Here is an 18,643-nt window from a genome sequence, read left to right on the forward strand (position 1 = left end):
GCTCTCAGGAACCCTTTGGACCAAAGGGAAAACTGGACACTGAGAAAAACAATGTCATAAGGCCCAAGTGAAAATCTAACTTGCCTCCTGAAGAAACAAGGGGACTCAGGTGGGAGCTTGAAGTGGGCTAACCTAGCCACAAGCCCGAGCTCTGGCTTGGATTCTAGTCTCCCAGAACCTCAGCCATTTCCCTTACCTGGGTCTGGGATGGATTGCCAAGTACAGGTGAGGGGAAAACGGATTCTTTCTCTGGGTCTGGGCTTGCGGTCCCTGGCCCAGCTGCCCCATCTCTGCCTCTGTTCCCCTTCTTACAGTCATCACTCTGTGCTGTGTCTTCAACTGCCGCGTGCCCCGGACCCGGAAGGAGATCGAGGCCCGTTACCTGCAGAGGAGGGCGGCTAAGATGTACACGGACAAACTAGAGACCGTGCCCCCCCTGACGGAGCTCACTGAAGTTCCTGGAGGTGAGGGCTTCCTTCTTTGCCCCCCATCCAAACTCCCCGTCCCGTGTTCCTTCCCCAGGTCCCTCCACCCCAAACTTCTCTGTCCCAGATGCCTTCACTCCAAGGTTCTGCATCCCACTGAATTACAGCAAACCCCTTCCTGACTAATGCATCAGGGCTGAGGACCCGGGGAGAGGGAGACCTTCACAGAGTTTGCACAGCTGTCCACAGTCGTGCTCTTGACCCTGGGGATTGTGGGTGGGTCTGGAGAACGTTGGGCCCTGAGTTTTTTTGTCACCTGTAGAGTGGTAGCTGAGTGAGGGAAGCCGGGGGGGAGGTTCCAAGGCGGGGAGAGGGACCTCGGGAGCCAGAGGAGTCTCCCCAAAGAGCAGGCCCAGAATGGCCAAATGTGGCTGGGAGGCTGGAGGCAAGGTCCAGAGTGGCTGCTCAAGGCCGATCCTGGCTTCGGAACCAGAGATGGGAGGCCCTGCTCCATCTCCCCCTTCTACCGAGGAGGAGGCCTGTCTCACGATCCCACTGCTAGAGTGTGTCCAAGTCTGGACTCCACAACAGGGTGTATTGTGAGCGGGGGAGAGCGGGCCACAGGACCCCGAATTCCATGTCAGTATTGGGGGGGCTGGATGGGTGACCGACTCTGAGACCCTGAAGTAGGATTTTTCCTGAACCAGCAAACCAGCACCAGACGGAGCTGCCAAGATTAAGGCATCCTATTGGGTACAAGTCAGGGCAGGACATGGGGGAGAGGAGAAGTTGGTGAAGGGAGTTGGGGGGAAGGGAGAGAATGAGACCCCCCAGAGACCGACCAAACACGCAGGATGGAGTCGGACAATGGAGATGAATCAAATCCCAGAGCTCCAGAAACAAAATGAGCTAAGGGGGTTCAAGGAGAGAACAGAGAACCGCATTGGTGGGAATGTTGTAGAGTGACAGCTATTCAGGTACTCATCAGTTTAGATCAGATTGTCTCTGAGGTCGAGGGTTCTGTGGGCCATGGGGGCAAATCTTTAGAGTTAGAAGGAGTCTAAGAATATAGAACAAGGAATTTTGGAGCTGGAAGGAAGGAATTCTAAATATATTAGATAAGTGTTGTATATTAGATTATAAATTATAGTCTATTATTATTAGATTATATTATATATTAGATTATATGTTATAATCTATTATAAAGTCTACATTCATTATATATATGTGTATCTACATATGTGTATGCTACTTTAACCTTTTATTTTTACAGATTAAGAAACTGAGTCCCAGAGAGAACTTCCTAATTTCTGGGGAATTGAGGGGGTTGGGAGTCAGAGGTCTAGGAAAACCCAGGAGAGGAGAGGAGAGAAGGGGAGGAGAGACAGAGACTTGCCATATTGGCTTAGTCAGAGGCAAAAGACTTGGACCAGATGACCTCCAGTAATGATAATAATGGCTCTGTAATTTTGTGTCTCATGTATGTCACAATCCTTTAAAAAAGGCACAGAAAAGTAGGAGACGAGCTGGAGAAGAGCAGCAGACACGAACGAAGGGATGGAACGTAGATCTCAGGATGGGGAGCAGGACTTGGGGAGGAGATGAGGGGAACCTTGTCAGACTCTGTGAAGAAAGCAGAACCTGTTGCGGTCAGACTCAAAGAAGGACGCACTCGATGGGGACCTTCATAGGAAGGCGGTGACTGGGAGAGCCCCAGCCCTTAGGGACATCTGTCCTTGGGGCGCTTTACCTTCAGGGAGCTTTGGCAGGCAGGGGAGAGAAGGGGCTAAGAGTCGGGGACAGAGGGAGGTGTCAGAAGACCTGGACCCTCACTCCTACTTCCTTTCGTGCCATTGATTGGAATTGGAGTACTCACCGGGGTGATGTCATCTCTTTGGGCCTCAGTTTACTCGAGGGGCAGCAAGATTCTGGGTTAATAAAGAGCCAGGGCTAGAGTCAGAAGGTCTCCATCCAAATGTGACCTCAGACGCCTATTGGCTGTGGGATCCTGGGCAAGTTTGCCTCAGTTTCCTCATCTGTGAAATGGGGATAGTCACAGCACTTATCTCCCAAGGCTGTTGTAAGGGTCAAATGAGGTCATGATTGTCAGCTGCTTAGCACAGCGTCTGGCATATGGTGAGCACTCTGTAACCGTTAATTTTTATCTGTGAGATGAAAGGATTGAACCCTACAGCCTCCAAGGCCCCTTCCAAATATGTTCCTGCGACTTTTTCTCTCTCATTCCGTTTCCTTCTCTGAAAAATATGGACAGTGTTATCTGCCCTGTGTCTCCTGGGGGGGATTGTGAGGCTCCCATGAGAATATATGTGGGAAAGTGCTTTGGAAAGTGTAAAGGCATGGAGAAAAAAGAGAAAGAGATGAGAGAGAGAGAAAAACACCGACATCCAGAGACAGAGGCGGGGGGCAAGAGATACACAGAGACATAGAGATGGGGAAGAGACAGAGACAGAGAGAGAAAAAGAAAGGGAGGAGGGGGAGAGAGAGAGAAAGAGACAGAGAGATGGAGATAGAGACAAAGAGAGACAGAGACAGGGAGAGAGACAGAGAGAGACAGATAGACAGAGAGAGAAGGAGAGTCAGAGACAGAGACAGAGACAGAGATTCTTTTTTTTTTTATTATAGTAACTTTTTTTTTATTGACAGAACCCATGCCAGGGTAATTTTTTTACAACATTATCCCTTGCACTCACTTCTGTTCCGATTTTTCCCTCCCACCCTCCACCCCCTCCTCTAGATGGCAAGCAGTCCTATATATGTTGAATATGTCCTAGTATATCCTAGATACAATGTATGTGTGCAGATCCAAACAGTTTTCTTGTTGCACAGGGAGAATTGGATTCAGAAGGTATAAATAACCCGGGAAGAAAAACAAAAATGCAAACAGTTTACATTCATTTCCCAGTGTTTTTTCTTTGGGTGTAGCTGCTTCTGTCCATCATTGATCAATTGAAACTGAATTGGAGAGACAGAGATTCTTGAGAGGGCTCATAAAAGTCTATGCCCAAAGGGCTCTGAGGGTGACCTTCCTCCTCTTCCCCATCTTTTCTCCCTTCTGTTACCTTTCTCTACCCAACAGGTGACAAAAAGAAGAAGAAGAAGGACACCGTGGACACAGTAGCCATCAAGGTGGAGGAGGATGAGAAGAAAGAGGGCAAGAAATGAAGGGCCTCCCTGACCCCTGTGTACCTCGCAGACTCAGAGAATGTCCGAAGGGGCTCTAGGAACCATGGGTCCAAAGCCCTCATTTGATGGAGGAGGAGAAAGGACTTGCCCACAATCACACGGCAAGCCACCGGCGGGGACAAGCCTAGGACCCAGCCCTCCCAGGCTCTGGCCAAGGGCCATTTCCAGAGCTCTCTTTTCCTTCCCAGACTCCTGCCCCTTCCACAGTCCGATGGCCCAAGCAAAGTCACCATGTGGGCCTGACACCCTGAGGGTCCCTCTTCATTCCATCTCCCCCTACTCGCAGACCTTACCCATCCAGGGCCTGCTCTGATCTCCATGAGGGCGGGGGGCTTCCCAACAAAGTGCATCAGAACAGCTGCCATTTCCAGACTTCTCTTGGAAGGACAAAGTGCTTTTTGTCACAACCCTACCAGGGAGATTGCTGGTCTTGCTATCTGAGGGACAGTGGGGATAATGGGGGACGTGAAGACTTAGTTTAAAATCCTTCTGAAAAGTACTGCATGACCAAGGGCAAGTCAGACCAGATATGATGAAGGGATGGAGAGCAAGCCTTGTGGTGAAAAGTTTACAGGAATTAGGGTAGATGCGGGAAGGCCGAGAGGTGATGGCGTCAGTGGCAGGCTCTGTGAAAAGTCTAAAGCTAAATCTCGAGGCGCTGGGTCCCAGAAGCCCTTCCTGATGCCCGCACCCTTGCCTCAGTGACAAAGACCTTTCCCCTTGGACCTCCCAGGGCAACGGCTTTGTACCTCGCTTGTGCACTCACTACATAATACTGTGTATTGTGGTTCCTTGTGTTGGTGTCTTGTTGCCCTAACTGCTGTCTCTGCAAGGTCAGGGCACAGATTTTTAAGTTTTGTATTTCATCCAGCACCAAGTGCAAAGCTTTCGTCAGAGTAAGTGCTTAGTAAATGTTATTGAAATAAATGTCTTCTCTTCTACTAAACTGTAGACATCACGAAGATGGTATATTCATCTTATCTCCCTCAATACACCTAGCGTGCAGGATGCATTTAATAAAAATCTTTTGAATGGATGAATGATGAAAGGGATTTTTATAGAATAGAATAGGGGGCATATTCCAAATGGAAAGAGTGTTACCATCAAAACAGAAATTATTCCATCCCAGGGAGAGAGGAGAAGATCTCTTTGGAGAACAGAGTCTGTGAGGGGGCAGCCAGATGGTGCAGTGGATAGAGCACCAGTCCTGAAGTCAGGAAAGAAAGAAGGAGGAAAAGAGGGAGAGAGGGAAGAAGGAAGGAAGAAAGGAAGGAAAGAGAAAAAGAGAAAAAAAAAAAAGAAAGAAAGAAAGAAAGAAAGAGAAAGAAAGAAGGAAGGAAAGAAAAGAAAAAGAAAGGAAAGGAAAGAAAAGTTAAGTCCAGGGCAGGAAAGGACAGGACAGGAAAAGGAAAAGGAAAAGGAAAAGGAAAGGAAAGGAAAGGGTCTGTGAGGAACAGAAGTAGGAAATTAAACTAGAAATTTAGATTGGGGACAGAGTACAGAGGGTGAATTGAGAAGTTTGGACCTTGCTCAATGTGATGTAATCAGTCATTAGAAGTCTAGTGTAAGGGAAGCAAGGGCCAGAATCAGCCGGCCAATGGGCATGGCTAACACAGAGTGAACTGGTTGATGCAGCCTCGTCCACCCACAGTGTGGACATACGTGAGCCGTATCCATTTGAGGTTTGGACACAGGTGGGATTTAGCCACTTGTAGGTCTGGATTTTTACCAGGATGTTTATAGGGGTGAATCTTTTAAACATCCCACACGTTTAAAACAAGACTTACAGAGATATCAATCAATGCTCTGTTCCCTCCCGTCTCCTGGCGGTGCTGGTATAGGATGGCTAGTCCCCTTTCACGGGCCCTTGGTTTCCAGAAGACAGAGACTTTGTTCCGTGCGTGACCGATCTTGCATCCAGTGAGAATTCGGGCGTCTGTCCCTGCACGCCTGGCTCGGACCCCTGGGTTTCTTGTAAGGATAGCACATTAACCGGGAGCCGATAAATCCCGCGTTATTCTGACTGCGGACGGCCCCCCTCCCCATCTCCTCGCCTCTCTCCCCACCTGTATACCCGGATGCGTGTGTATTACTGTCCTTATCTCGGACCCGACGCTGGCTGATGGGGACTCGGCGCATGCCGAGGGCCGGGGGGGACACGAGGGGGGGAAGGCTCATCCCCTAATACAGGGACTTCGCTTTCCCCCCAAGATGGCGGCAGAGCTGCCCGGGCAGTGGCTGGTCCTGCCGCCCTGGGAACCTTCCGGACGAGGTTCGCCCGCCCCGGCACCGCCCCCGACTTTCCCGGCGCGGAAGGATTTCCGACCTCCGAGCGTTGGGGGAGAAAAGCACCACCGAGTTCTCGTGACCCGTGTAAGGGTCCCACGTCTCCCTTATCTTCCCGGAGCGCCCCGTACAAGGAGCCTCTGGGGCCCGGGATCCTGGATACCGGCGGTGCCGTCTCTGTGAGCCCGACGCTGCGGGCACCTGGAGAGACCCGCACAGTACCAGGATCTGCTGGGACTGTGAGGGGCCTTAGATCAAACCCAGAAGGAGCCGGGGGTCACGGGACGCCGCGGCTCCCTTGGGCCTTAAAGCAGAAAACAGAAAATGTTCGAGATGGGGGCGATTTATAAAGCATAAAATGCTGGAGCTAAAAATAACTTGAGGACAACCACAAAACCCCCTGAAGTGTTTCACTTACCAGGTAAATCCATTGCCACGGCCTCAACCGCCACCTACCCTCGGAATCAGCCCAGGCGCCCCGAGAATAGCAGCCACCTCCCCCTCCTCTCCCCCTCCTTCCTGTACCCCCTCCAGAACCCCGGTCCTGCTTCTCCATCATCCCCGAGAAGGGCCATCCTCAGGGGCCCGGACCGCTGTCCTCCATACCGCCAGCACCACCCACTGAGCAATCGCCATTAATGAGCAGGTCACATTTTAAGCTCTTACCCCAGAAAGTGCAGCCCCCCCCCCCCCCCCCCCAATGAGCCCTGCCTCCAGCCCAGCTCCCATAGACATAATCCTGAGCATCAGCAACCCTTGAGCATAACAAATCAGCCGCGCCCACCGGCCGCCACCCGGAGTTGGGAATCCAAGCACCAAAGCCCCCTGAGAGAGGGGGAGGCGGCGGCCTGTGCCGGGACAATCCCTCACCGCTTCCCGATCTGGAGGCAGATACCCCAGGGCTCTGACCCCCAGGAGCTCCGGGAGTAGCAGCATCCTCCTGCTCCCGCCCTCACTGGCCCTGCTTCCGGCCGGCCCCCGCAGCTGTCCCAGAGAGAATCTGCCTCGGCCCGGCCCTCGCGGCCCCCGCGGCTGTCCCAGAGGGAATCTGCCCTGGCCCGGCCCCCGCGGCTGTCACAGGGAGAATCTGCCCTGGCCCGGCCCCCGCGGTTGTCCCAGAGAGAATCTGCCCCAGCCGGCCCTCGCGGCCCCCAAGGGTTGTCCCAGAGGAATCTGCCCGCCCGGCCCCCGCGGCTGTCCCAGAGGGAATCTGCCCCGGCCCGGCCCCCGCGGCTGTCCCAGAGGGAATCTGCCCCGGCCCGGCCCCCGCGGCTGTCCCAGAGAGAATCTGCCCTGGCCCGGCCCCATGTGTCCCAGAGAATCTGCCCGCCCGCCCTGGCCCCCGCAGCTGTCACGGGAGATCTGCCCTGCCCGGCCCCGCAGCTGTCAAGGGAGAATCTGCCCTGGCCCGCCCCCAGGTTGTCCCAGAGAGAATCTGCCCCAGCCCGGCCCTCGCGCCCCGCTGTCCCAGAGGAATCTGCCCGCCCGACCCCGGCTGTCCCAGAGAATCTGCCCAGCCCGCCCCAGTGTGTCCCAGAAGAATCTGCCCTGGCCGCCCCCGCGTTGTCCCAGAGAGAATCTGCCCCGGCCCGCCCTGGCCCCGCAGCTGTCACGGGGAGAATCTGCCCCTGGCCCAGCCCCGGCTGTCACAGGGAGAATCTGCCCTGGCCCGGCCCCCGCGGTTGTCCCAGAGAGAATCTGCCCCAGCCCGGCCCTCGCGGCCCCCGCGGCTGTCCCAGAGGGAATCTGCCCCGGCCCGGCCCCCGCGGCTGTCCCAGAGAGAATCTGCCCCGGCCCGGCCCCCGCGGCTGTCCCAGAGGGAATCTGCCCCGGCCCGGCCCCCGCGGCCCCCGCGGCTGTCACGGGGAGAATCTGCCTGGCCCGCCTGGCTGTCCCAGAGAGATCTGCCCGGCCCGCCCCCATGGCTCCCTGGCTGTCCCAGAGAGAATCTGCCCCGGCCCGGCCCCCGCGGTTGTCCCAGAGAGAATCTGCCCCAGCCCGGCCCTCGCGGCCCCCGCGGCTGTCCCAGAGGGAATCTGCCCCGGCCCGGCCCCCGCGGCTGTCCCAGAGGGAATCTGCCCCGGCCCGGCCCCCGCGGCTGTCCCAGAGGGAATCTGCCCTGGCCCGGCCCCCGCGGTTGTCCCAGAGAGAATCTGCCCCGGCCCGGCCCCCGCGGCCCCGCAGGCTGTCAGTGGAGTCTGCCCCTGGCCCAGCCCCTGGCTGTCCCAGAGAATCTGCTCCAGCCCGGCCCTCGCGGCCCCCGTGCTGTCCCAGAGAGAATCTGCCCCGGCCCGGCCCCCGCGGCTGTCCCAGAGAGAATCTGCCCTGGCCCGGCCCCCGCGGCTGTCACGGGGAGAATCTGCCCTGGCCCGGCCCCCGCGGCTGTCCCAGAGAGAATCTGCCCCGGCCCGGCCCAGCGCTCCCCGGCTGTCCCAGAGAGAATCTGCCCGGCCCGCCCCGGCGTTGTCCCAGAGAGATCTGCCCCAGCCCGGCCCTCGCGGCCCCGCGCTGTCCCAGAGGAGATCTGCCCGCCCGGCCCCCGGCTGTCCCAGAGGGGAATCTGCCCGGCCCGCCTCAGGCTGTCCCAGAGGGAATCTGCCCTGGCCCGGCCCCAGGTTGTCCCAGGAGTCTGCCCGGCCCGCCCGCTGGCCCCCGCGGCTGTCACGGGGAGAATCTGCCCTGGCCCAGCCCCCGCGGCTGTCCCAGAGAGAATCTGCTCCAGCCCGGCCCTCGCGGCCCCCGTGCTGTCCCAGAGAGAATCTGCCCCGGCCCGGCCCCCGCGGCTGTCCCAGAGAGAATCTGCCCTGGCCCGGCCCCCGCGGCTGTCACGGGGAGAATCTGCCCCGGCCCGGCCCCCGCGGCTGTCACAGGGAGAATCTGCCCCGGGCCGGCCCGGCCTCCTCCGAGGAGGACCCTCTCATTGCGAAGGCCTTTGGCGAGGGCACATGCTCCAACACCAGAAGCAGATCTGGTCTTATGAGTGACATTAGAAAATGAAACCTTAGCGGGGAGATTAGAAGATGTGACATTAGAACAGATGCTTTGTCCCTGCCCTTCCCCCAAAGACCACGGGCCTTTTCATTTTGCAGCTAAAACCTCCTATATATGTTTCCCCCTGTGTCTCCCTAACCCCTCCTCTGTTGCCCCCATGAGAGTGTGAGCAGAGGCTGTCTTGCTTTTCCTATCTGTATCCCGAGGACTTATTAAGTGCTTTTAAAAAATGCTTTTCCATTCCCTCATTGAGAATAAAATATCAGAATTGGGGAAGATCTTAGACTAGAGGACTCAGTGAAATGAAGTTATACTCGGCAACAATTCTATGATGATCAATTCTAATGGATGTGACTCTCTTTAACAATGAGCACTGGGAACCGATCACAACGTAACATTCTCACTCTTTTTGTTGTTTGCTTGCATTTTTTTTCTTTTTCAAATGTTTTCCATTTTGATATGATTTTTCTTGTGCAGCAAGATAATTGTACAAATATGTAGACATATATTGGATCTAACACATATTTACCATGTTTACCATATATTGGATTACTTGCCATCCAGGGGAGGGGGTGGAGGGAAGGAGAGGAAAATTTGGAACACAAGGTTTTGCAGGCATCAATGTTGAAAAATTATCCATGAATATGTTTTGAAAATAAAAAGCTTTTTTTTTTTTTTTTGACTTGCCAAGGGTCACACAGCTAGGAAGTGTTAAGTGTCTGAGGCTAAATTTGAACTCAGGTCCTCTTAACTTCAGGGCTGGTGCTCTATCCTAGCTGTCTATCACCTAGCTGCCCCAGTAAAAATCTTTAAGAAAAAAAAAAAGAATGGGGACTTAGAATGTCAAGCTGGAAGTTACAAATAATAGAGGAGAATGTCCAGACTCATAGAGGAGATGAAATTCACTTAAGAGCATGAGCTAGGTTCATTTGGGAACAAAAGTTCCATAAATAACAAATCAGCTCAGTCAAAGAGAATTGTCAGTTTGTTTGGGGCATCCAAGGACACTAATCTGGTATTCTTGGGGGTCTAGCTGAAGAAATGGAAACTCTTAGACTCACTCCTTTATTTCTTTTTTTTTTTAATTTATTACCTTTTATTTACAAGATATATGCATGAATAATTTTTGAGCACTGACCCTTGCAAAACTTTTTGTTCCAACTTCTCCCCTTCTTGGCCCTATCCCCTCCTCCAGGTGGCAGGTTGACCAATACATGTTAAATATATCTAACATATACAGTATATGTATACATGTCCATACACAGACTCACTCCTTTCAACAGACCTTTGCTCAGCTGCTTTTATTGCAGGGACAGCTTTCTGTGGCTAGCCCTCCTCTCAACTCTCCCCACACCCCGGGGCCAATTCCTGCTGGGGACTTAGGGTTTCTTCTCACTCCCTAAGACCACAACGCTTTTCTGAACAAACATCTCCTGGGGTGTCCCTCCTCCCTCCCCTCCATTTTTAGTGGTGTAACATGTGCATTGTCAGCTTTTTAGAAGCCCAGAGAACAAACATGTAGAGCTTTCTGGGTATAAAACCTCAATTGGTAGAGGGGGCCGGAAACTGCCCCTTGAGGGGAGATAAAGGCTGCTCCTGAGGAAGCTATCCAGGATGCTGACCCCCTCCTCTCCCAAGAGGAAGCAAGCCTGTGATAACTTTCTAGTTTACTTTTTTGTTTCCTCACTCAACTTCCAAGAAGCTTGAGAAGTTTGATTACAGGTTGCAAAGTCTGAGGGTGGGAGGGATGGGAAATGCTAACCTCTGCAGCAAGCAGAGGCTTTGGGGGAATGACTGTCAGAGCACTGCCAGAGCCAAACCCCAAAAGCGTCATATTAGAGCTGGAAGGACTTTTGGGGGACGTCTCTTCCTTTACAGAGGAAAAAAGTGAGGTCCTGGAGAGGGGAAGCTCAGTCAACCCATGTCCTTCTTATTGAAACAGAGGCTAAACTGAGCCATCAAATAAAATCCAAGTCTTATAGTCAGACTGAGAGCTAAAGAGGACCATCTTATCCTATCTCTGCCTTTTACACTTGGTGTCAAAGGAGGGATTAGGACATGGCCTGTGTCTGGATGCCTTTTAGACAAGTTGGGAAAATACAGCCTTCCCTGGGGGGATGCAGATAGAGCTCTTTTTAGGACATCCCCTCTGGGGTCCCCTCACCCTCCATGGTTTACAATGAGTAACTGAATAAGAAGAAAGTATACTTTTTTATTATAACTTTTTATTGACAAAACATATGCATGGATAATTTTTCAACATTGACACTTGCAAAAACTTCTGTTCCAACTTTTCCCCTCCTTCCCTCTACTACCTCCCCTAGATGGCAGGCAGTGCCATACATGTTAAATATGTTAAAAGTATATGTTAAATACAATATATGCATACATATTTATACAGTTATTTTGCCGCACAAGAAGAATCGGATTTAGAAAAGGTTAAAATAACTTGAGAAGAAAAACAAAAATGCAAGCAAACAATAACAGAAAGAGTAGAAATGCTATGTTGTGGTTCACACTCATTTCCCAGAGTTCTTTTACTGGGTGTAGCTGGTTCTGTTCATTACTGATCAGTTGGAACTGATTTGGATCCCCTCATTGTTGAAGAGAGCCACATCCATCAGAATTGATCATCATATGATATTGTTGTTGCCGTGTATAATGATCTCCTGGTTCTGCTCATTTCACTTAGCATCAGTTCATGTAAGTCTTTCCAAGCCTCTTTGTATTCATCCTGCTGGTCATTGAAGAAAGTATACTTTAAGCTTAAGCTCATCTACATGTCTAGTCTCCAAACAGAAAAGCTTGAGTGCTTGAAAGGATGAATCTTCTATGGAAAGAAAAGATGCCCAGGATCTTGGAATAAGAGTTCCCTTTGGCAGGGAAGGAACCCTCCTGCTTTCCCCAGCCTGAAGGGTTCCATTTCCCCATCTCTCTCTGGGGGTGTATCACCTGAAAGTATAGAATGCCCAGGCCTGGAGATGGGCCTTCCTAGGGGTCAGCCCCCTCCCCTTGCATAGCATCTCCAAGTAGGGATGGGAAGAAGTTCAGTGAGTATAAATAGGATGTAGTAGATGAGCCACCAAGACTTGTATGCGAGTAAGTAGTGAGATGGTGCAGCAGATTGAGCACATTCCCTCGATTTAGGACAATCTGAGTGGAAATCTGTCCTCAGACACTTAGCAGTAGCCAGTCACTTAACCCCTGTTTACTTACTCATCTGTAAAATGGAAATTGGAGAAAGAAGGAAATGGAAAATCACTCCAATGTCTTTGCCAAAAAAACTCCAAAGGGCTCACATAGAATTGAATGAAATTCTGAACAAAAAGACTCAGACCTCTGAGGAAGTGAAGCAGACAAATCATGTTATGAAAATGAAGGATTAGAGATGGGTAAATCAAAGAATATACTGGTAAGCCCAAGGCATTAAAAACATTCATAAGAAGATCTCCAGCTACCTGGGTGTATGCTCTTTAAACTAAATCTAAAAATTTAAATTGAATCTTGGAATACACTGAGAAGGAAGGACTTGGTAGTACCAAATTCAAATTCTTTTTAATGTGCAATTCTTTCATTTTTTTTAGCTTTTTATTTTCAAAATATATGCAACAATAGTTTTCAACATTCATTCTTGCAAAATCTTTGTGTTCCAAATTTTTTCTCCCTCCCTTCCTCCCCTAGACAGCAGGTAATCCAGTATAGGTTAAACATGCACAATTCTTCTATATATATATTTCCACAATTGTTTTGCTGCACAAGAAAAATCAGATCAAAAAAGGAAAAAAATGAGAAAGAAAACAAAAAGCAAGCAGCCAACAACAAAAAAGATGAAAATACTATGTTGTGAACCACATTTAGTCCCCATACTCCTCTCTTTGGATGTAGATGGCTCTCTCCATCATAAGACCATTGGAATCGGCCTGAATCACTTCATCGTTGAAAAGAGTCACTAAAATCAAATTTGTAGCAGGATGGGACAATGGAGTTCTAGGGAAAAACCTGATATTTTCTTTTTGAGGTAGAGCAATATGCCAAGAGAGGGAATTCAGTGTTGAAAGGAATCCTGAGGGCATTTAACCCAGTCCCCTAGGTGAGCAAAATATAATCCTCTTTATAAAATCAGCGACCCAGCTTGGTCCAGTTTTGACTTTAAGGCCTTCAGTGATAGGGAGCTCACTACCTCACAAGGCAATTCATTCCACTTTGAACTTTACAGAGTTCATCTTTTTTCTTCTAATAAAAAAAAAAGTTGGGGCAGCATTTGTGTGCCTCTGCTAGCAATAGGATGCCTGAGGAATTGTGATGTAGTAGAAAGAGTTCCTGGGATTGGAGAACCAGTGTTCAAGTCTCACTTCTGATGCTGACCACTTGTGTGAGCCTGGGAAACTTCCCCGAGCCTTGGCGGCTCTGTCTGTGAAGTGAGGGTCTTCCCTTCTTGGATTGCTTTCTATCAACTCTACATAGATTCAGGATGTTCCAACAGCATTATTAGTTTAAAGTAACCTAAGACCTTTGAAACACCTCTATCTTTTCTGTATTTAGTTATTACATGCTGTGTGCACCTCAAGGCCAGAGGCAGCTTTTGCCCTTCTTGACCCTCAAGCTTAGCACAGTGCTGGGGACTTTGAATAAATGCTTGTTGGCTGCCTTCCTGCCTACTTGACAGTGGGAGTTGGTTGAGAGGGCCTCTGGGGTCCCTTCCAGCTCTAAATATAAGATTCTCCTCAAATTATCATATAATAACAATGTAGAAGGGAAATAAGATATGGATACACAAACTTAAAAATGGCTCATTGCATGCTGAGAATTCCTTTTGCTGCCCTTTGGAGCCTTTGAGCTTATTATTGTTATTTTCATGAATCCTCTTTCCTTCGTGAGCAAAAACTCCACTTTATGGCTTAAAATGGGTGCTAAGAAGGATGGGGCAGGGGGAGAAACAGGAGGAATTATGGTCCCTGGGGCAAACTCACAAGAGTGAGGCAGTCCTGGAGAGACATCTCAGAATTGGGGGAGGTCGAGTTGTGAAAATGGTACATGAACATTATCACCCAAGGCCCCGTAACCCAAGGCTGGGCAGTCACAGCTCATATTGTGCAGGCAATCCTAGTTAAAACCAAGGTAAAGAAAAAGGGAGAGCTTAACATCACAGCCAAGACCCCAACACACTGTGCCCAACAACTACTTTTAGAGGTATCAAGGTCATTCTAATGAATCTCTGATCCAATCCAATGGTTTCCATGTGAAAATGTAAGTTTAAATTCAGTCTCAGATATATACTAGCTGTGTAACCCTGAACACTTTACCTTAGATTCCTCAATTGTAAAATAGGGATAATAATACTACCTACCTCTACATAGCACAGTACCTGGCACACAGTAGGTGCTAACTAAATGTATTTTTTCTTCCCATTCCCCCTCTCCCACACTGACATGGGCTGTGATCCATCCATGTTTGCCTATCCTGCTTTGTTCTTGTTCATATGTTCCCATAGATTCAGCAGATAGGGCTCATCATATATTTGGGGATTTTCTGTGAGTTCTCCTAATATCCTCTTTAATGTTTTATAGTTTATAGTCATGTAACATTACCATAAAATTGAAGAGAAGAAAATGGGCAAGACCACCCTTGAAAAATGGTCTAGTGCTTTTTTTAGCTTCTCCCTGAAATAAAGGGCCATCTTTCTAATATCAGTAACCTTTGAGTCCATGATATATTAATAACAGCCAATATTTTATAGTGAATTGGACAATACAAGGATAATCCCAATAAGTCTGTAATCTCAGAGATTTGGTTGGTTCTTCCAATAAGGCAAATTGTAACCCATTTGTCCATAGTTTTCCACTCAGGTCTTTGTCTTCCTGTACATTTGTAACTGAAAGCCCAAGGTTATTAATCTTCCTTTTTACAGAGAAGAAAATGGAGGCTCTTAGGAGCAAAATGCCTTATCTAAGGCACACAGATAGGAAGGGTCAGAAAGAAGACAGGTTTCCTTCCTCTAAGACCATAAACCTCATTGTATTCTATCAAGATCTCTCTCTGTATCACTCCCAAAATACAGATGAATGAAAAAGCTACATGTCCTGAGGGAGGAAAAAATTATATATTTATATTTATGTAGAAACTATCATATGCCAGGTACTGTGTTAAATATTTTTTACAAATATCATAATTATTCCCCCAAACCCTGAGATGTGGTTAATGTTGCTATCCCCATTTTACAGATGAGGAAATCAAAGTAAACAGTCATATAAATTCACTACTGCTACGTGGGTACTTGGCTTCTGAGGCATAATGAGGCTTCCCATAGAAAGGGGTAAAAGTCCAAGATTAGTCACGTCTTAGATTTGGAAGAGATCTTGACTCGAGGCTTATTTGACAGAGGGGGAAACTGAGGCCTGAGGAGGACAGTGATTTTCTTAAGGTCACACAGTGACTGGAACAACTGAGACTAGAACCTGGCTCCCACCCCAATGTGCTTCCATGATTTCCTGGCTCCCTCCTTTATGGCTGGAAAGTTCGGGTGATCTCTATATGGAGTTCAGTTTTAAGGTCAATTGACCACAAGAGGCTGTGGGGAATGGGACTATGTCCCCTTCCATGGTGGAAGTGTGTCTGCAGAAATGGGAGATAAATGATCCCCGACAGGCCTGTGAGGGTGGAGAGATGGGGAGAAAAGGAAGCAAAGGGGAAAAAGGGGACAGGAGGGTAGAGGGCCACGAGACAGGGTGTTTCACAGGGTATGCTCTGGGTGGATCTGGGCCAAGGGGAGCTAGTAAGTGGTACATGGGCCCCAAGGGAGGAGGGCCGGAGAAGGCAGGTTCTAAGATCACGGAGATTCCCCTCTTTTAGGAGGCAAGAGATTGGGAACCAGAGATGGTTCCTGGTGTGAGTGTGTGTGTGTGTGTGACTATTCTGAACTCCTCTCCATGAAGCGGTTAGCTCAGTGGTTATTTCAAGACCCAGCCTTCCTCCCCGTCCCAGACTGAGTTCTAACCTCATTCCTTCATTCATTAATCCAGGCAATAAACATTGGCAGCCTCCTTCCTCCCTGCCTCACCCAGTCCTGTGTGCTGGGGGGAGACCTGAGAATCTCTCCCTTTGTCAATAATCCCTTTTAAAATGTCGCTGATGATCAAGGTCAAGTTCACTAACCTATACTTTCTGGAATTCACTTTCTTTTTTGAAAACCAGGAGAATGTTTGCCCTTTTCCACACCTGCCACATCTTTCCCATTTGACACAGTTTCTCCCCATTAAACAAGATTGCTGTGGCAGGTGGCAATCACATTCTCAGGGACTTCCTATAGTCTCTGCAGTAAGAGACAAGACCCGATTTGGTTCCTATTATAATAGAGAATTTTCTGATTTATCAATTGCTTTTTAAAGAGCTCCATGAGATGGCCAGAGCCAAGGAATTCTAGCCCCACTTTTCAGATAAATAAACTGAGGTTCTGAGAGTAAATATTTTTGTTGTAAGATCATTTTGGTCACATCCAACTCCTCATGACCCCTTTTGGGGTTTTCTTGGTTGAGATACTGGAATCATTTGCCATTTCCTTCTCCAGCTCATTTTACAGAGAAGGAAACTGAGGTGGACAGGGTTAAATGACTTGCCCAGAGTCACACAGCTAGTGAGCATCTGAGGCCACATTTGAACTCTGGTCCTCTTGACCCCAGGCCCAGTGCTCCGTTCACTGCCCCACCAAGTGGCCCCCAACAGTAGATGAAACAGGCAAATGCAGGGGAGCCTGATCTAGGTGGTGAGGAGTCTGAAAACCACATCCCATGAGGATTACTTGAAGGAAGAGGGCCCATTTACCCTTGAGAATAGAGGTGACTTGGTGTCCTAGGGGATGATCATTATCTTTAAGTGGCCTGGCATCTGGGAAAGAGAGCAGCATTGTGAGTTATGGAACCTTAATTCAAATGCCAGCTCTTCAAGTGAATCTCAGTTTCCTTGTCTGTAAAATCCTTCCCAACTCTACTCATATTTCTCTCCATAATTAGACCTGATCTTGGCTCTGGAAGACCAAAGCAAAGGTTGAAAGTCTCAGGGAGGCAGATTTCAGCTTGTCCAAAGATCAAATGATTAGGGCTATCCAGGTGTGGAAAGGGCTGCTTCCAGGAGGCAGTGAGCTCTCTGTCACCTGCATGGCTGCATGTGGGGCTGTGTGCAGGAGTCCTGCTCTCACTAAGTGTCCTCTAAGGCCCCTTTCAGCCTTGAGCTTCTAGGATGCTCTAACTTGCCCACAGTCCCCCAGGTATATAAAAAAATTGCAGTACCTGAATTGTAGCCCAGATCGCTGGACTGCCAGCCTTGTGCTTGGGGATAGAGTCTGAAATCAGAAAATTCATCTTCATGAGTTCAAATCTGGCTTCAAATAGTTATTAGCAAGTTCAGATAGTTGTGGTCCTGGGCAAGTGAGTCACTAACCCGTTTCCCTCAGTTTCCCCATCTGTAAAATAGGGATAAATAGCACATACTTCCCACTGTTTGTGGGAGGAGTGAATGGGGCAATAGTTATCACAGCAAGTGGCACATAGTAAGCACTACAGAAATTTTCACTGTAGGCGCTTCTATTCCTTCTATACTGGTAAAATCAATAGATCCCTTCCCAGATTAATATTTCAAAATATATAAAATCCATAGATATACAAGGGATGGCAATTATATTTAAACACAGACAGATGTACAGCCAGATACACACACACACACACACACACATTCATGGATCCCCAGAAATCCATCCACAAATTTCCAAGGTGTCTTTGGAAATCAGGTGATGAACTTTTGTTCTAAACTATGTTTATTTTCCCTCTTGTTCTGATCTTGAGTTTGTGCTAGGACATCCTGCTGTCACGGATGGGAAGGAGCTCAAAACTGGTACCCTCCGAGGGAATGGCAGAACACCGACCGCTCTGAGCATCACTGGCCAGCCAAAGTGGGTTAGAGCACTGGCTCTGGATTCAGGAAGATGAGCTCAGAATCACTGACTAGCTATGTGACCTTGGGCAAAACAAGCACTGAAATGCCTGCTCAATTCCCTTATCAGTTAAATGGGGAAAATGATAGGACTTGCTTCTTTAGGTAGATATAAGCATATGAACAAGTAACTTAACTCATTTACCTCAGTTTCCTTGTCTGTCAAATGGGAATAATAATCCCTTCCATCTCCCAGAATTGTTGTGAAAATCAAATGACATAATTATAAAGTACTTAGCACAATGTCTGGCACACAGAGCTATATGTGTTAGATATTTGTTAGATATTAGATATATGCTAGATTATTATGAAATAATATTAGTAAAGTGCTTTGGAAATCATAAAGTATTGTATAAATGTTAGTCATTATGATTATTATCAGCCACCCCTTGACTGCACTACAGGCTCTCAGTCCAAGAGCCCCAAAGATAGCTATTTCTGTCCCAGCTCCATTGACATCTTTGAAGGGACAATCCAGACAGACAGGGGACTCGACCCCCTTATCACCACTGGTATGGCCATAGCCACTGACCAGCCAGTGGACCGCTGGCTGATCCCCATTCCAGCCGCCCTTTGGTGACGGGACCTGGCAAAGGCCTCTGTAGGCGCTGCAACCCCTGCCTCCTTAGCAACCACAGTTACAGAAAGTTCTCACCACCATAGCCCTTGGCATCATGGAAATGGCTCAGTGTCAGAAGTAGATATGACTTTTATCAGTGGAAATTACATGAAAAAAATGACTGATGATGGGGCCT

The 18,643-nt window shown here is 49.0% G+C and overlaps 2 protein-coding genes across 2 annotated transcripts in view; both read left to right on the plus strand.

The window, feature by feature from the left end:
* Positions 1-4,604, plus strand: part of TMIE (transmembrane inner ear) — a 36,002-nt gene extending 31,398 nt beyond the window's left edge. Inside the window, exons 3-4 of the mRNA XM_031960473.1 lie at positions 315-464; positions 3,523-4,604. Of these exons, the coding sequence (XP_031816333.1) occupies positions 315-464; positions 3,523-3,608 (236 nt within the window). The 3' untranslated portion in view covers positions 3,609-4,604. The remainder of the gene's footprint in view (positions 1-314; positions 465-3,522) is intronic.
* Positions 4,605-5,840: 1,236 nt separating this feature from the next.
* Positions 5,841-8,912, plus strand: LOC116423346 (basic proline-rich protein-like). Its single transcript, XM_031966758.1, has 2 exons — positions 5,841-6,002; positions 6,846-8,912. Exons 1-2 carry the CDS (start codon positions 5,841-5,843, stop codon positions 8,910-8,912), a joined length of 2,229 nt encoding a protein of 742 aa, XP_031822618.1.
* Positions 8,913-18,643: the final 9,731 nt, after the last annotated feature.

Source organism: Sarcophilus harrisii, chromosome 1 (assembly GCF_902635505.1).
Source record: "Sarcophilus harrisii chromosome 1, mSarHar1.11, whole genome shotgun sequence".
NCBI classification, from domain to species: Eukaryota; Metazoa; Chordata; class Mammalia; order Dasyuromorphia; family Dasyuridae; genus Sarcophilus; species Sarcophilus harrisii.